This window comes from Sorex araneus, chromosome 7, assembly GCF_027595985.1.
Source record: "Sorex araneus isolate mSorAra2 chromosome 7, mSorAra2.pri, whole genome shotgun sequence".
NCBI classification, from domain to species: Eukaryota; Metazoa; Chordata; class Mammalia; order Eulipotyphla; family Soricidae; genus Sorex; species Sorex araneus.
In genome coordinates, this window is record NC_073308.1 from 14,731,287 (window position 1) to 14,749,697 (window position 18,411).

Sequence of the window (18,411 nt, forward strand, 5' to 3'; positions counted from 1 at the left end):
CCGACCGGATGCAGGATTCCTCCGTCCCTCTCGGAGAGCCTGGCAAGCTACTGAGAGTATCCCGCCCACACGGGAGAGCCTGGCAAGCTACCTATGGCATATTCGATATGCCAAAAACAGTTACAAGTCTCACGATGGAGACGTTACTGGTGCCCGCTCAAGCAAATCAATGAGCAACGGGATGATGGTGACAGTGAATTAGATAGTTTGGTATCTGACATCTTCATTATGCTCTTAAATATTCCTGGGCATGAACCCAGGGAGGTGGCTGAGTGTTCTATGCTCTGCCATAAATGTGGGGCTGCCAGCTTGGTCCCAAGCTCCACCTGCATCGCTGAGGGCTGCCTTCTTGGATTTTCACTGTGTGTGTCTGGCTTAGTGTTGGGAGATGGAGAACCTGGCTTTTGGAGGGTGGGTTTGGACCCTTGGCAGTGCCCAGGCTACTCCTAGTGCAGTACTTGGTGGGTGGGTCACTCCTGTCAGTGTTCAGGGGCATGTGCTGGCAGCCTTTGTGCTCCCCAAGAGCCTGACTCCTCGAATGCCTTGTAAGGTGCGTGTGGTCCAGGCCACTGCTGCCTGTGGGTGAGTTCTTTCCAGATTTAACTGAAAGCCAAGTGCCTCTCATTTCTTCTTTTGCCTGAGAGACTCGTTCTTCATCTTGGTGAACAGGGGAGCAGTTGCTCTCCTTTCCATGAGTGATCAGTTTGTCTGTGGTGCTAGGTCCTGGTGGGGAACCTGTTGGCTTCCCGGAGGAGTCGGGGATCATCTGTCTGTGGCAGTTCCTGTGTCTGAGAACCTCAGTAGCTCTGGGAGTCTGCTGAGTAGACTTGGACGTGGCTGACTTGGAGGGTCGATTGAGGCCAGCCCTGTACTCTGTGCTCCTGGAGCTGGCTGACTATGGATGAGGGTGATCTGCTTCCATTCTGTTCCTGAGCTTTTTGGAATGGCAGCTCTCATTAGCTGCCCATCACCCATGGCTCCTGTGCCCAGACTGCTAACTCCGCTTACTCTGTTTTCTTAGGCAAAAGAAGAAGTGAGGGGCACTTGTCTTTCAGTTAAATCTGTCTGGCTAGTGAATTTTCCCTAAGATTTAGTCACTTAAATTGACTAGGAAATAGCTGCATGGGTTGGGGCCCTTGGAAGTTTGTGAAGGAAAGGACAGGAGAAACGAGAATCTGTCCTGCCTCTGAGGAAGATTCTGGGGCTGCAGTGTCTCTTAGGTTCTGTGTTCTGTCCCCAGGCCCTTCTCTTGAAAGGATGTGGCCACAGATGTGTGGACTTTGGGAGCCCAGTTAGTTAGCTAAGGAACCTCCCTCCAGCCTTCTCACTAGGCAGACACGCTGTCCTTCAGGAGGGAATGTCCCGCTGCAAGGCATTTTGTTATGGGAATGTTGTTCTCAGTTTTCATTCACCTGAGTCAGTGCCCTTGTCTTTGTGTATTCCGGGCAGTGGCTCTTGTGGTGGTGGTGCTTGGAGATTGAGAGAGCAGGTGATGGCTGTTTGAGTCCTCACTCCTGGACAGTGCTCGGGTCCACTGGCCTGTGGGATTGGACCCAGGCCTGACTCTGAATCCACGCCTTTCAGTCCTCAGCCGGCCTTTGGCCGTGGGCGGAGGGCCTGGAGGCTTCCTTTAACTCCTGCCTGGGTTGGCGTATCCGTGATCTCTGTGCCTGTGTTTTCTGTTGCTGCTTCTTGTTTGATTCAGTACTTTTCACACCCAGTTGCCGTTGCTATGCGGCATGCAGTGACAGAGTCATGGAATGGAGGAGTGGGAAAGCATCTCCTCAGCATTCATCAGACCTGTCACTGAAGACAGTCAGTGGAAACTGTCTTTGGGTCACCTCAGAGGAGCTGCTTCTACCCCACTGTGGGCCTTTCTCGGTTGCTTCTGACAGGGATGTTGATGGATGCGCATAGCAGCTTCTCACTTCAGGCTGGGGTGTTCGTTTGACCCACCATTGCACAGATGTTCTTGTGCTTTCCTCTCTGGAACATTTTTATGAGTCAAAAAGAGTAAAGGGAACATCTTGTGAGTAATTACAGGGTTAAATCACTATAGGAAGCCTTTGGAGCTTTGTAAATCTCATCTCAACCTGAGTTTCGAACCCTCACTTCCTCGGCAGTGACTTCGCTGCGCAGGCATGTGTGCCAGGGCCGGGCTGGTGTGTCCTTGCCCACCCTCAGACGCAGGTTGTCTGTCTTCACAGAAGCCGATTTTCTTGGGGCAGGGTGGGGCTGGGGTGCTGCTGCCGGTGCCCAGGCTGGAGTTGACCTCAGAATGACAGCCCAGCCCTGCTGCCACACAGTCTTGTTTGCCTAAGTTCTGCCTTTGCCTCCTTCCAGGCCGGTTTGATGCGACGGTCATCGAGGAGAGAAGGCAGTGTGCTGAGGACCTCCTGCAGTTCTCGGCCAACATCCCTGCGCTCTACAACAGTCAGCAGCTGGGAGAGTTCTTCAGGGTGAGTCAGTCTCCGGGGATAGTCTGTGTTTCAGCCCAGCTAGAAGGAAGCCAGACCCAGACATTAAGAACAGGATGACTTCCTTACTCGCCGACACCAGTAGGCCAGTGAATCCCTGTGTGGCCATTGGCCGGGGTGACATTAGGAGACACACAGTAGAAGTAGCTTCCATTGTCCACTCAGCTCCCACAGGTAGGAGGATGTGGGCAGACCCCACTAGGAGTGACCCCCAAGTGCTGGCTTCATGTCATCCAGCTCCATTCCCGCTGTGGGGATATCTTAGGCCTTAAACAGAGCCTGTCATACTGTGCAGGTGAGTGGCTTAGTCCAGAGACTCAGAACTCCTGCCACTGTTCCCCAGCAGGGCCTGGTAACCGTGATGTCGCGGTGGGTCCCAAATGTTCGCATCATCAGTCACCCGTTGTTGCTGCTTCCTGCAGACCCCAGCCTGTAGATTTGCTTTATTATACCCACAGATGATAACATTCCAGGGCTGTGTTAGGTGTGTAACTGCGGGCCCCGCAGAGTGTCTGATACTATTCTGTCTGCGCCTCCAGCTCCAGTGTTGGTCTTCCCAGCTGTCCATCTGGGGGCCTCCAGACTTGCAGGGCATGCAGTGCTCAGTCTGTTCTGGTTTCCAGGAGCTTCTTCGGTGCAGAGCCTGGTTTGCTCTCTGCTTGGGCTCTGCTCACTCCCCCTCAACCACTCTTTATTGTGCCTCATGCAGCTCAAGCTCCATTTCCCTGTTTGGTTTGGGGCCACACCCAGTCTGCTCAGGGTCATGACGCCTGACTCTGCCCAGGGTCACATGCCTGGTGGTGCTCTGGGGAGCATTTCTGGTGCCAGAGACCAAACCCATGTTGGCTGCATGCAGGTATGTTGGCTGCATGCAGGTACTGTACCTGCTGAACTATTTCCATGGCTCCCGAGAAAATGTCCTTTCTTTTGGGGTGGGGGTGGCTACTCCCAGCAGTGCTCAGCGCTTACTCCTGACTCTGCCCTTGGGGTTTATTCCTGGCGAGGCTCATGGGAGTACTTGTGGTGCTGGGGATTGAACCCTGGTCAGCTGCATGCAAGTTAAGTGCCTTAATTGCTGTCCTATCTCTCTGGCTCCAAGAATGTGTCATTTTTATTTGTTTTTTTTTTTTTCTTTTTGGGTCACACCCAGCAGTGCACAGGGGTTACTCCTGGCTCTGCACTCAGGAATTACTCCTGCCAGTGCTCAGGGGACCATATGGGATGCTGGGAATCGAACCCGGGTCGGCCGCGTGCAAGGCAAACACCCTACCCGCTGTGCTATCTCTCCAGCCCCAAGAATGTGTCATTTTTAAAGAAATATCTTAAATTTATTTAACATTACCTACGTTGCATTCAAGTGGTTCTCAAACTTGAAATACTTTTGCTTTATGAGAGGCACACCTGGCAGTGCTTAGGGGATTCTCCAGCTCAGCACTTCTTGGGATTGCTCCTGGTGGTGCTTGGTTCTGTGGCTGGAACTCAGGGCTCCTGCTTGCAGTGCTTGTGCTGCAGCCCTGGAGCATCTCTCAGCCTCTCCAGCACTTCTGAGGTGACCTGAGAGGCTGTAATGAGCTGCTTTTTTGATTTAGTGAATGCACTTGCTCCCTGCTGGGCCCAACATCATCCTTAATTAGCATGGCTGCTCACCCTGAAACCCAAGGGCGTGCTTTGCCTGGTGTGTTTTCCCTTTTCTGCCTTTTTCTAAATGAGTGCTTTGGTAGACTCAAAGTAATACATAAAAAGCCACATCTCACTACAGGCACGGTATGATTCCTATTGAACTTTTATTATTATTTTTTTCAACAATGGACTGTTTAAAGCAGTTTAGGTTGACTGAAAAATAGTTCAGAGTCTAGTTTTTGTGGGAGCCTTCGCCCTGCACAGGTACCTCCCCTGCTCTGAACACCTTGCATTGGGGTGGGCATGTGTCATGGTGGGGTGATCCCCTGTTGGCTCCAGAAAAGCAGTCATTTCTGGGTTTCTGGAAGGGTCCTCTGTTACCTGGACAGCTCTTATGCATGCAGTCCTTGTTTTCCCATGTAATGTGGTCACTGCGCTCTCTTCTAGGGCGGGGTGATTCATGATGGCTCTGAGTTGATCGGTCCCTTGGATGCTTGCCCGGACTCCCTGACGGACAGTTTTGCTGAGTGCAGCACAGAAGGTAGGAGCTTTCCCCTGTTTCCTTTGAATGATTGTGATGTAGAAGAATGTCAGCCACATGTTCATTGCAGAAAGGTGATGGATATAGGGATTTAGTAGTAGTCTTAGATATTCTTTTCTTCACATTTTAACATATGTGAAGTTTAACATGTGAAATTGGGGGATGTGATATCTTACAGTAGGTCACAGTGACTTTTTCCTTTCTTAGTGATGTAAAAAATAATGGTTGATCCTGTGATTTTTAGCAGCTTACATTTGACAAAAGAAGGATTAGTGAGTCTTCAGTGTTTGTACTGGCTAGTAGGGAATCTATACCCTCTGTCCTGTGGATCCAGTCTTGCAGGTATCTTTATAAACAGATGATTTTGAGGGGTCGGAGGAGTGTTAGTACAGTGGGTAGGGCATTTGCCTTGCACACAGCTGAGCCGGGTCTGGTTGCCAGCATTCCATATGGTTCACCCGAGAACTATTAGGATCAAATCCTGAGTGCTGAGCCAGGAGTACTAAGCATTGCTGGGTGTTGCTCCCCCCCACCGCCCTCAAACAAAGCCAAACAAAAACAGTCAACAAAAACCAGATAATTTGAAGGGCTGGAGAGCTGCAATGGGAGGTGAGATTTTTACCTTGGATGTGGCTGTGGTGGCAGAGACCTGGTTCCATCCCGGCACCACATACAGTCTCCTGAGACATGCCCCCCACCTCCAGGGGTCACTCCTGAGCACCACTGGGTGTGGTGGTGTGGTTTCTCTCCATCAGTAGGTAAGTCAGGGACTAGAGCTCAGGGCTGGAGCATGTGGGGGTCCCAGGCTCCCATCTGGGAGCAACACTAGGTGTGGCCCCAGAAGGACAAAAAAGATAATCAGGTTTGTCTGGGGAGGCTTCAGTTTGTCTGTGTAAAAGCCATAGATCAGATACTGTTTCTCTGGTCGCCCCTCCTGCTGCCTGCCCGGCTGCTGAGGCGTGGGCAGCGAGGCAATGGGTGCTGGTGCCCCTCAAGAGCGGCACTCAGGGGCCGTGCCCTCCATGCTGTGTCTCCGCCCTGGCATGGTGGTTCCTTGCCCTTTCCTGCATGAGATCCTGGGAGGGGAGTGTCCCTTACTACCACAGCAGCATGGGTCCGAGAGGGACTAGATTGGGGCCCCAGAGGCCCCCTGCCCAGAGTTGTGCAGCAGTAGGGGAGTAGCGGTTCCCCTGCCAAACCCGGGTTGGCCGCATGCAAGGCAAGCACCCTCCCCACTGTGCTTTGCTCTGGTCCCTTGTTTTTTCTGGTAGCTTCCACAGACTTGAACTGGAGCCATGGTACAGTGGGTGGGGCACTTGTGCGTGGCCGACCCAGGCTCAACAAATGAGGCCACCATTGGTTCCCTGAGCCCCATCAGGAGTGATCCCTGAGCACTGCTGGATGTGGCCAAACTGGAAGAGAGGGAAGCAAAGTCCTCTGATGGAACGGCCAGTGGCGAGTGTGCTGTGTGGGGATGTCCTGTGGAGTCAGCGGCAGCCCTTGGTTTTAATTTCTCAGTTTATTTTTCGGCCACACCTGGTGATGCCCAAGGGTTAGTCCTGGCACTGCACCAAGGAATTGCTCTTGGTGGTGCTTGGAGGACCACACCCATGTGGGGATTGAACCCAGGTTGACTGGGGTGTGCAAGACAATGCCATACCCACTGTACTATAACTCTGACCCTACTTTTTTTTTTTTAAATGTAGGAATACTGCCATTTATTAGCTTTTGATTAAGCTGAATTGAATTGAGCATGAACTCCACATTACTTTTTTTTATTCAGAATGTTAATTTTATTATTATTATTACTTTAATCACTGAGATACAAAGCTTTCCTGTTTGAGTTTCAGTCATACAATGATTGATCACCCAGCCCTCCACCAGTGCACATCTTCCACCACCAAGGTCCCCAGTATTCCCCCCATCCCACCCCTCCCCCACCTCTATGTATCTCCCCCATACTCCCTTATGTATTGCTTGTTATAAATAGCATAAGATATTGCACGGCTTCGAGAGTGGCTGTGTGCTCGTGGAATTCTAAAATTTTAGATAATTAGGGTCTGGAGAAATCTCTGCAGCGATTGCTTGGTTTGGAGATTGTTTTGTGTATCTCTGGATCATGGCCGTTAAGGAGCTTAAAGAGCAGCCGAAGGCAGTTTGTGGGCGTGACCTCCAGGTCCCTTGGCGGGGGAATGAGAAGAACCGGCCCATCCCCTATCCCTTGAGACCTGGAGTTTACCGTCACTGAACTCACATACCTGGACTTCTCATTGCTGAGCCTACATTTTAAAAAATATTAAAAAAATTTCTTTGAGGAGCTGGAGCAATAGCACAGCGGATAGGGCGTTTGCCTTGCACACGGCCGACCCAGGTTCGATTCCCAACATCCCATATGGTCCCCTGAGCACCGCCAGGAGTAATTCCTGAGTGCAGAGCCAGGAGTAACCCCTGTGCATCACCAGGTGTGACCCAAAAAGCAAAAAACCCAACCAACCAAACAAAAAAATTTCTTTCTTGAGGGGCTGGAGTGATAGCACAGTTGGTAGGGCATTTGCCTTGCACGCGGCGACCTGGGTTCAAATCCCAGCATCCCATATGGTCCCCTGAGCACCGCCAGGGGTGATTCCTGAGTGCATGAGCCAGGAGTGACCCCTGAGTGCATGAGCTGGGTGTGACCCAAAAAGCCAAAAAAAAAAAAAAAAGTCTTTTTTGAACTCTGTTCCACAGCTGTGCAAGGGTTTCAGGAAAGGCCAAACTGACGGCTGCTTGTTTGTGTGTTAGTGTGGTCGCTGTTAGTCTCTCTGAAGGACGGCCTAGTGCCTGAGGACTAGAGGCAAGGGGTGCTCCAGTGCCATGGGTTTTGTGTGGTTTTCAGTCCCTGGTGGTGGTTGCCTCGGAGCGTGCTGGGCAGGAGCTGGGTGTCTGTCACGGAGTGTGGCGCTGCCCTTTGAACCATCCGCTCCCCCCAGAGCTTTCCTGCCAGCGAGTTGTCTGCAGGACCGAAGCCGTGGCACCTCCAGACCCAGGCACATATGGATTTGCTGCTCTGTGAGGGAAACGGGCAGCACGTCCGGCACTCGGGCAGTTAGAGGTTGACTTTGTCACAGGATGTCCTACAGGCCCTGAGCCAGCTTGAGGAGCAGAGGCCAGAGAGCACAACCAGACCCCTGGGGACGGCATGCAGGAGCGGCAGGTGAGAGGTGCGGTGCAGGAGTCAGATTTGGGGTTCCAGCCAAATTGGAAGGCAGGGGATTCACTCCAAACAGCCCCTGTGAGCACCATGTTCTGAATGGAGTTTTGCAGGTGGCTTCATGGCTCACACCTGGCCTCTGTTTGCCAGTGGCAGGAGCCTGAGGCAGGCCATGATCTACAGGCTGAGAGCGGTGGTAGGTCTGGCTCAGGCGAGGCCAGCAGTGCCAGGTGGCCTGGCACTCTCAGAGCAGGGCAGGGCCGGGCCTGGGTGGTCTTTATTGTCCTCATGCCTTAAATGTGCGGCCAGCAGACCTTCAACTACCTTCAGACCTCCAGATGCAAGCATTAAAGCTGGTTTGTGGGTGTTTTGTTTATGGGCCACACCTGGCAGTGCTTAGGACTTAGTCCTGGCTCTGTGCTCAGGGATTCCTCCTGGTGGGGCTCATGGGACCATATGGGGTGTCAGGGATCAAACTGAGATCAGCTGTGTGCAAGGCAAGATTCTTGGCTGACCTTGTACTATTTCTCTGGCCTTCGCTTTATGTTTTCAAATGAAAGGTGGGTTTCTTAGTCTCCTTAGTTCAAAGAAAAACTATTTTATCAAAGATAAAAGATTTCATTGGTTGCTAACATTTTTTTAAATTGAATCACCGTGAGAACAATTACAAAGCTTTCAGGTTTAAGTCTCAGTCATACAATGATGAAACACCCATCCCTTCACCAGTGCACATGTTCCACCACCAAGAACCCCAGCATACCCCCCGTCCCACCCTCCACCCTGCCTGTATGGCAGATGATTTTCACTTTACTCTCTCTTTACCTTGTTTACATTCAAGTTTTCGACAGAAGACCCACTATTATTATTTGGAATTTTCCCCCAACAATCAGGCTTGCCGAAAAGACATCATTAGACAATTTGTTTTCTGTTGCTGATAATGAAGAGCCTATGATGTCACAGCCCGTGGTTTTGGATTTCTGGTATTTTAGTAATTAAGTCCGGAGGGGTTTCTGCCAGAAGTCGCTGGGTTCTGAGATTGGTTTGTGTGCCTCTGCGATCATGGCTGCTCAGAACCAGAGGAGCCGTTTGAGGGTGGCCGCTTGGGGTCTCCTCTGGGCGGGAAACAGGGCCGGTTCCACCACACCATCTCCAGATTTCCCACGTGCCCCATCACTACAAGCTCCTACCTCTCTGTTCAGTTGGCTCTGAAAGATGGCGGTTGCCATTAACATTTTTTCTCAATGAGAATTTAAAAATGATCCCCTGACCCATCTGTCAGCGGCTGATGCCCAGTCTCTCTGGAGGACCTGTTCCAGTCACAGGCTGTCCAGGGGCTTCCTGGGGTCTGAGCCTCATGCTCTGCGTCCTTCTTGCCAGATGTGGGCTGCTGGGCTGCAGATGGGCTACCCAGGGGTTGAGTCTGGCCCCTCATTGTATCTCACCTAGCTGAGGTGCCACCTGACTCCCTCTGCAGCCTTGGAGGGGCAGCTCCCAGGGCAGATGAGAGAAAAAAGCTGGGGCTTGAAACTGTACACATGGGCTGGAGCAATATTTCAGTGCCAGGTGGAGGAAGGGTTTTTGCCTTGCACATGGCTGACCTGGTTTCGATCCTTAGGACCCCATACGGTCCCCTGAGCCCCACCAGAAGTGATCTTAGAATGCAGAACCAGGAGTAAGCCTGAGCGCTGCTGCATGTGACCCAAAGACCATCCCCCAACCCCAATTTTAGTTAAAGTAGTAATTAGTGTAAATCGCCACTAGGTGTCACCCCTGGAGCTCTCAGTCCTGTTTTGGGATCCTGTTAGGATACACTCACCAAATTTGAAGGGTTTATTTCTTTCTATTTTGGGTAGGAGGAGGCCCAAGGGGTGCTCAGTCGGCTGTGGGGTGGGGGCTCCACATTAGCTGACATTGGGGGTTCAGTGCAGGGCCCAGGGACACCCCATGGTGTTCTGGGGGCCTCCACGGCCGTGCCCAGTGGTGCTGGGGGGGTGGTGTTCTTTGCACCAGTTGCATTGGTTGATGCTGGGAGCCACACGCGGGACCACGATGGAGCTGGATGCAAGACAGCTGCCACAGCATCGACTGGCCTGGCTTCCTGCAGTTGGCCAGCTGTGGTGGACGGGGAGGCTGGATGCAAGCTCGGTGTGGTTTGACAGTATGGCAAGAGCGGTTTTCAGTGTTCTGGAGTGAGGCAGAGTGGAGAGATTCCTTTCCTGGCACTGTCCTGGCTAGCATGTGCTCCCGGTGACCACGCTAATGGTTGTTCCTTGTTGTGTGGGCTCTGCAGGGTTCTCCAGCGACAGTGACCTGCTGTCCCTCCCCGTTGACACCGACTCCCTGGCTGAGACAGATGATGGGATGGCTTCCGGTCAGAACTCTCCCGGGAGGATGCTGGGGCCCCATCTCCCCGTGGAGTCCGCAGTGCCAGGGGCTATGGCTCCTGACAGTGAACGCAGCAGAGCGGAAGAGGAACGGGTGACTCGGAGCCTCTTTCCTGGAAGCTTCAAGCCCAGGCTTGGCAGAAGAGATTACGTGGAGAGAGCGGGAGAATTCATAAAGCTGGCTTTGAGGAAGGAGGAGGAAGAGGACTATGAGGCCGCGTCCTGCCTCTACAGAAAGGGAGTGGACTCGCTGCTAGAAGGGGTTCAAGGTACGGTCTTATGTCTGTTGATCTGTTCTGGTGTGTTCTTAGGTTGGCACATGGGGAAAAAGCTGGCCTCAGACCCCTTCTGTTTTGTTTACGGTGTAGTGCGAAAGCACCTGTGGAGGTTTGGGCCTCAGTGTACATGTGTGCTTTCAGTTTTGGGGTGGAAGGCGGTATCCCAGAGACCTGGCTTTCTGTTTTGAGCAGTGCCTCCGAGCGAGCATTTTTGTGAAGAAGAATGGGTGTGTGAGCATGTGCAGGCTTCTCCAGAGCATTTCCAGAGGACCCTGCGTTCCTCCAGTGGCCCCAGAACCTTTCAGACTCGTAATGACCAGGCCGGACCTGCTCCTCATCTCTCTTGCTTGGGGTGCAGAGTCTCTGCTGCTGGCTGGCTGCAGGGTTGCTCGGCTCTCAGTGTCCCAGCACCCATATTTGTCCGGGCTCGTGTTTTCCCTGGGAGGCAGAGCAGAGCAGAGCACTTGACCACTCATGTACTCTCTTGGACAGCCTTATCTGAGGGCATGCGGCATCTGCCCAGAGGCCGTCCCCTGCCTTCTACTCCCCGATTCACTGGGCCCCGTACGTCTGGCCTGCCGTGTTGCCCAGACCAGCAGCATTCCCTGTTCTCAGCTCGTGTTGGGAGTTCGGGGTAGGCATGCTGAGTGATTGCAAACAGTTTGCTCTTGTAGTTTCCCCTTTCCTTTTTAGACAACTTGTTGCTGAAATATCACTAGTACTTTATTTGTATAAACAAAACATATCTTGGTTTTGTTTGTTTTGGGATCTCACCTGGCAGTACTTAGGGCTTACTTTTGGCTCTGTACTCCGAGTCATTCCTGGGGCTTCGGGGGCCATATGGGATGCCAGGGATTGAACTTGGTTGATGATGTGCAAAGCCCTACCCACTGTACTATTGCTCTGGCCCATAGTGTTGTTTTTTTTTTTTTTCCCTGTCTGAAAGACACGTGTATTTATTTATTTATTTATTTAGATTTTTTTTGTTTTTGGGTCACACCCAGCAGTGCTCAGGGGTTACTTCTGGCTCTGCACCCAGGAATTACTCCTGGCAGTGCTTGGGGACCATATGGGATGCTGGGAATCGAACCTGAGTCAGCCGCGTGCAAGGCCTTACCCGATGTGCTATCTCTCCAGCCCCTACACATGGATTTAATTTTAGAACACTTCATAGTGTTACCACTTGGTGGCACCAGAAAAATAAAAATTTTTCTTCAAAATGGAAATTATGACTGCATATCAGCAAATAATACCAGGTACTTTGCAGATTATGATCACTGTATCACTGTTGATTTCCTCGAGTGGGCACCAGTAACGTCTCTATTACACTCAGTCCTGAGATTTTAGCAGCCTTTCTTGTCTTTCCCAACGATTAGAGGCTCTTTTAGGGTCACGGGAATGAGAATTATCGTTACTGTTTTTGGCATATCGAATACGCCATGGGTAGCTTGCCAGGCTCTGCTCTGCGGGCAGGATACTCTCGGTAGCTTGCCAGGCTCTCTGAGATGTATGTATATATCTGTTACTGTATTTGGGATATGAATACGCCACAGGGAGCTTGCCAGGCTCTCCCGAGTGGGCAGTAGACTCTCTCAGTAGCTTATCAGGTTCTCTAAGAGGGAGAACTAGGCTACTGGAAGTGCGGTCGCACGCTTCGGGGAGCTTGTTTTATTTTATTTTTTTCCTTTTTGGGTCACACCCGGTGATGCACAGGGGTTACTTCTAGCTCATGCACTCAGGAATTACTCCTGGCAGTGCTCAGGGGACCATATGGGATGCTGGGAATCGAACCCGGGTCGGCCGTGTGCAAGGCAAACGCCCTACCCGCTGTGCTATTGCTCCAGCCCCTGGGGAGTTTTTTTTTTTTTAATTATTTATTTTATTGAATCACCATGTGGAAAGTTACAAAGTTCTCAGGCTTATGTCTCAGTTATACAATGCTCAAACACCCATATGCCCATATTCACTAGTGCCCATATTCCACCACCAAAAACCCCAGTATACCTCCCACCCCCTAAGCCCCCTACCCCCGCCTGTGTAGCTGATAAATTTCACTTCATTTTCTCTTTACCTTGATTACATTCCATATTTCAACACAAAACTCACTATTGTTGTTGGAGTTTCCCCCCAAAAAAACAGCCCTACTGACAAGGAAGCATTTGATAATTAGTTTTCCATTGCTGAGAATGAAGAGATATGAAGTTGTGCGGCCGCTATTGCGGCCACACGGTTTAGGATTTCTGTATTTTAGTATTTTGGTAATTAAGTCCAGGGAGATTTATGTTAGAAGTTGCGTCCTTTTCCTTCGTGGGGAAGCGTGGGCCAATAGCTTAGTCACAATCTAGAGACATGGCTGCAAGCAGTTGCTGGGGCCAAAAGTAGTCTAGCTGGCCTCTGGATCATGGTCGATCAGCAGCAGAGTGGCCACACTTGTGTGGCCACTCGGGTCAAATCTCGGCGGAGCACGCGTTGGTATCACCCCCGGCCTGACACTGCCCATGCATCCCGCTGTTTCAAGTTCATAACTTTTTTTTTTTTCCTCCTTCCCGCGTCACCAAGTTTGTATCTGCTTAATAGTCCTCATAATATGGCGGATGCCATGCCACTTCTTCGGGGAGCTTGGTTTTATAATCTCTGGATCTTGGCTGTTGATGGGATTACACTGGGGGGGGGGCGGGTGGGAGGGGCGGTCTCTGGGTGTGACCGCCTAGCTACTGGAAAATGGGGGATCTGGGTGGAAGAGGCCCAGTCCTGATCCGAGCAGCCTTGGAGATCTTGGCCCCGGGTCCTGCACTCCTGGGTTCCTCTGCCAGTTCCTTCATGCTCATGTGAGGCTCATCCGAACATGTGGAAAGAGGCCCTGACCGTGGCTGTAGCTGGGTTCCAGAGGTTTTTAACTGTCGAGGCTCTGCTCGGGGCAGATTATGATGGTGGAAGATATTTCCACCAGAACTCCGTGCCAGACCGGGTGGCTCTCCTTTTCTCTTTGGGGGAGAGGACTCCTAAGTGGTGCTCAGGAGGTCTGGAGTCCTCCTGGCAATTCTGGGCCAGCCTGTGGTTCAGTGTGAGGGACCAGGGATGCAGTGTGCTTGGGATGTCAGGGCCACACCTAGAAAAACTCAGTGCTCAGAGGTTGCGTGGTGATGATGGAGCCAGGGTCCATCTGCATGCCAGCTGTGTGCCTTAGTTCAGAGATGTGTCTCCAACCACTGGAGTGTGTATGGGGTTTCTAAGAAAAGTACCCCGTGAGTATGTATGTGTACAGGGATGTTTGTGGGGTCACACACACAGCCTCACGCAAACCAGGTGCTGCACTGCACAGCCACTTGCCCAGCCCTCGGGTGATTTTTATTGCTGATTTGTTATTTGATCCAGAGTTAGAACTGACTCATTATTTCTAGTCTTCTGTTGTTTGTTATTTGATGGCTTCTTATTCATACAATTTGTGTAGTCTGCAGCCCCTGAATTCTGGTTCTCAGCCAAGTTTCAGCTGCACGTGGGTCCTTGGGCCAGATACAAGGAAAGAGCTGAGATTGTTGGGAAGGTCTTAGTCACCACCCCAAAGACTGGGGCATGGCTCTTCTTTTCCAGACTCTTCCCATTGTTCTCAAGGTGCTATTGAAATAACATTCAGTGCACTGCGTCCAGCTTGGGGTATTTGCAAACTGTGACATGATTCCCTCCTTGGCTTGCAGTAAACTAGCCAGCAGTCCTCTCTCCCATTGTTTGTCCTGGTGGCAAGAATTTTCCACGTGCCCCTAGCAGAGTCTGAATTCTGTCCCTAGCGCACTGACTGATGGAGGCCTGTCACACTCGGCCACTGTCTCACCTCCTGACCTCGAAGCCTGCATCCGCGACTCAGGGCTCAGTCTTGGATAGGGAAGTGTTTTACCCCATCTGCCCCGCACAGCTCTCAGAGTACAGTGCCCTGGGCAGAATCTCCTGTGTCCCCCTGTTGTGGAAGGACATACCCCTTTTCTCTGCTCGAATTTCGGCAGGCTTCAGTGGCGACCGTGTCGGGCTGCTGGGGCAAGCAGGGAGCTGTGGGTACCAGCTGTTTCAGAAGTGTGATTGCTGGCTCACGTGGTGTTTATTTCTAATCTTTGGTTTGTAGGCCATGCATGGAGGAGCTTTAGGACAGCTCCTGGCTCTCTGCGTTGGCCATCCCTGGTGGCGCCTCCTGTGAGCCCAGGCTGCACTCAGCCCGATGCCCTGTTCCTGTGTCCCGCTTGTGTTTATTTCCTTTTCAGAGAGCGCAGTACTGATGGACCCTGGGCTGGTAGCTGTTCTGATGGTGGAGGTGTTAGTGGTTTTCTGGTTTTGTTTTGTGTTTGGGCTCCACCTAGTGGTAACTCAGGGGCTACTTGTGCCTAGTGCTCTGGGCTGCTCCGGGTGCTTCTGCAGGGTGCCACGCTGCCTCCTTTCTTCCTGCTGCTCACACACCGGAGGCCTGGCACCTTAGACATGGTTGAGCAGAGGTGTGCACCCCTCTGACACAGGATGAATGGACACTGCTGCCGCCTGAGTGACTTTGCCGTGGTTGCTGGGCCCTGCTCCAAATCCCTGGGTCAGCGCAGGCCGCAGGACCCCCAGAAGCCAGTATAGCTGTGGGTTTGGGTTGTTAAGGTGAAGGAACAAATCCCTGCTGACCTTTTGTCCGGTCCGCCCTGTGTGTTACCGAGAAGACTCAGCTGTGGTCTCCGTGTGGTATACTGTGGCAGGCGGTGTGGTGTATCCAGTGTGTGTATTGATGATTGATCGATTGCAGCAGTTTTCTTCTCTTACCTGCGTGTCACCTTAGGATGGATGTTTCTTAATGTTCTTTGTAACCCTCAGAACTGGCTTCTAAGCTGCTTTGTGGCCAGTCTTTCTGGGCTTTGTCTGAGGACACCAACGTTAGGACGGTGCAGACAGCTAATCTAATGATTCTAAAAGCTTGGCACCTAGTTAGCAAGAATGATTATTTAAAGCAGGAAGCTGGCAGATGGCGAGCGCTGTCAGGAACACCCGTCTGCGGGCCCCGTGGGTGTGCGTGTGGAGAGGATGCAGGAGCAACTTGTTCTCTGCTTGCTCCAGGTGTCAGAGTGACTGCTGGCCACATCTGTGAGCTCATGCTGGAACCCTGTCCCAAATAGAGGAAACTGGGACCTCCGCAGGTGGGCTGTGTGCTTGGGGCCTCACTGGACAGTGGGCTCCTGCAGGGTCTGAAACTCCATCCCGATCTCTGGTGTCACCCGGCTTTTCCATGCTGAGACGTCTCTCTCTCCACTCTGTCCTGCGTCTCCCCGTTCTATTTGCTTGTTGTTCTTTCAGCCATCTGTCTGTTAAGTGACTGCACAACAGGCTTTACTCATGCACTAGGGTGGTGGAAGCAGATGTAAATGGGGTTTTGTTAAAACAGGAAAACTGAGGTTCTTCCTCTCTCTGCCTCCCCCTTTCTTTTCTCTTCCTTTTATTTATTTTTATTTTTTTGTTTTTGGGGCCACATGCAGCAATGTTCAGGTGTTACTCCTGGCTCTGCATTCAGGGATCACTCTTGGCAGTGCTTGGGCGACCATATGGGATGCTGGGGATTGAACTGGGGTAGTCAGCGTGCATGGCAAGTGCCCTGTATGCTGTGCTGTTACTCCAGCCCCTCTTTTCTTTTTATTGAAATCTATGGCCTACATCTCAGCTTCTGGATATTGTTGTATCTAATTTTTCCTACTCTTTTTTTTTGGGGGGTAGAGGGGCATACATGGTGATACTAAGGGGTTACTCCTGGCTCTGCACTCGGGAATCACTCCTGGCGGTGCTCAGGGAACCAGATGGGGTGCCAAGGATCGAACCACATGCAGGTCAGCCATGTGCAAGGCACATGCCCTACCAGCTGTACCATCATCTGGGCCCTTTATAAGGGATTTTTTTTTTTTCTGTTTACTTTGGTTTTGTTTTCGGGGCACACCTGGCAATAGTCAGGGTTTACACCTGGCTCTACATTCAAGAATTACTCCTGGCAGTGCTCAGGGACCATATGGGATGCGGGGAATCCAACCCAGGCTAGCCACATGCAAGGCAGGCGCCTTAGCTGCTGTACTACCTCTCCAACTCTGTATCTGATTTTTCTTTGACAGTCTTGTTGATATTTTTGACCAGTGAGACTTTGCCGAATTAGTACCCAGCTCAGCAGCCATGGTCTGGTTCTATCCTGGACAGGTACAGCAGGACCAGCCCTTTCTCGGAGTTCACCCTGCTCCTGGGCATCTGTGCCAGGAGGCTCAGGTGTGTTCACATGTAGTCAAAGTTGGGACATGGTGTGCTAAGGTAACCCAGTTTTCTGAGTTTCTGAATTGTGTTCGGGCCACCTTCCTTGTCTGTCCACATGAGGAAGCAAGTTCCCCGAGAAACTGCAAACTCTTTCCTATTTCTTGGTTTCTTTTGAGTTATGTAAACTAGTTTAAGACAGGTTGGTTCCAGGTGTCCAGGCTTCAGTGAGCAGTTGTCTCTCCATCCTAATTAAGTCTCTGCCCTTAACACCATCTTGAGCATTGGCTGCGGCTGCTCAGTGCCAGGACATGCAGGGGAGAAACGGGCTGGGGTTGAGCAGAGGAAGTGGGAGGAAGACAGTCATGTCGGTAAAGGTCTGAAAGTCAGGGGTTTCAGAGTTCCCTCCCGCCCGCCCTCCTCACACATAAAAGGCTTTGCCACAGAGCAGCTTCCCTGGCCCCCTCTCGGATCGCTTTGTCTGTCTACCCCCTAGCTTGGCCTCCAGTGCAGTGACGAGCAGCAAGAGGACAGTGGTATCCTTTTGGTTCTGGGACTGAGGGGGAAGCTTTGACTTATTCGGTTGGGGTGGTGCTGGTTGTCAGGATTCTGTGTCTAAGGAGAACAGTTTCACCAGTGCTCGAGTGCAGTGGGAGGGCGTTGGCCTTGTGTGCTGGGCGTTGAATTGGGTCTGATCCCTTGTGTCCTATCTGGCCCCTGAGCCCTGCCACAAGTGGTCCCTGAACACCACTGGGTGAAATCCCCAAACCTCCCCCCCCTCCAATAAGACAAAAAACAAACCCTCAAAACAAACATCCCCAAACTCCACAAAAAGCCCCAAACAAACCATCAGACATGGACTGCAGGAGAAGGGCGGAGGGTGGGAGTAGGCCTCGGCCATGGCAGAGTTTCCTACCCTTCTTGTTTTTTTTATTCTTTTTCTTTCTTTTCTTTTTTCTTTTTTTTTTTTTTTTTTGCTTTTTGGATTACACCCGGCGATGCACAGGGGTTACTCCTGGCTCTGCACTCAGGAATTACTCCTGGCAGTGCTCAGGGGACCATATGGGATGCTGGGAATCGAACCCGGGTCGGCTGCGTGCAAGGCAAACGCCCTACCCGCTGTGCTATTGCTCCAGCCCCTCCTACCCTTCTTGTTTTCTGAAAGTTCTGACCGTGCATAGGTGTAAGTACTGCCTGGCATCAGCTGAGGTGATGGGTGTGGGCACCCCCGCCCACTGTCCTGTCCAGAGTCCTCCCCGCTTGTGGCCCATGCGGCTTTCCTTCTGCCTGGATTCACCTGGGCTTCTACTTCCCAGGTCTCCCCTAGCGCAGTCACCGAGCCCATTCCCTGCCTTGCCTTTCAATTTGAGCATTGTCTGACTTGTGTGTTTGGCTCGGGGGTCACACCCATGCCTTGCTTGCACAGGTGCTAGGGGGTCACCCCTGGGACGGGGCCAGGGATTGAACACAGGACTCCTGCTTTGTCATGCACTTGTGTTGCGGCCCCCCCCCCCCCCGTCTGCTTTTCTGGTCACTGTCATTCACTCAGAAAGAGGGGCTGTTCACTCAGGGCGCTGCCTGCTGGGCCATTAGTCTGCAACTTGGGCCCATAGTGTTTGTAGAAAAGCAAGGTAAAACCGATTAACCATGTTTGTTCTCTGAAAAAGTTCACAGCTCT

The 18,411-nt window shown here is 51.8% G+C and overlaps 1 protein-coding gene across 2 annotated transcripts in view; it reads left to right on the forward strand.

Annotated features, from left to right (window-relative positions):
* RPS6KC1 (ribosomal protein S6 kinase C1) overlaps window positions 1–18,411 on the forward strand; it is a 100,687-nt gene that overhangs the window by 14,245 nt on the left and 68,031 nt on the right. Inside the window, exons 4-6 of one of the 2 annotated variants that reach the window (XM_055144464.1) lie at window positions 2,344–2,459; window positions 4,545–4,638; window positions 10,119–10,481. In XM_055144464.1, the coding sequence (XP_055000439.1) occupies window positions 2,344–2,459; window positions 4,545–4,638; window positions 10,119–10,481 (573 nt within the window). The remainder of the gene's footprint in view (window positions 1–2,343; window positions 2,460–4,544; window positions 4,639–10,118; window positions 10,482–18,411) is intronic. The other variant, XM_055144465.1, reaches the window with a different exon arrangement.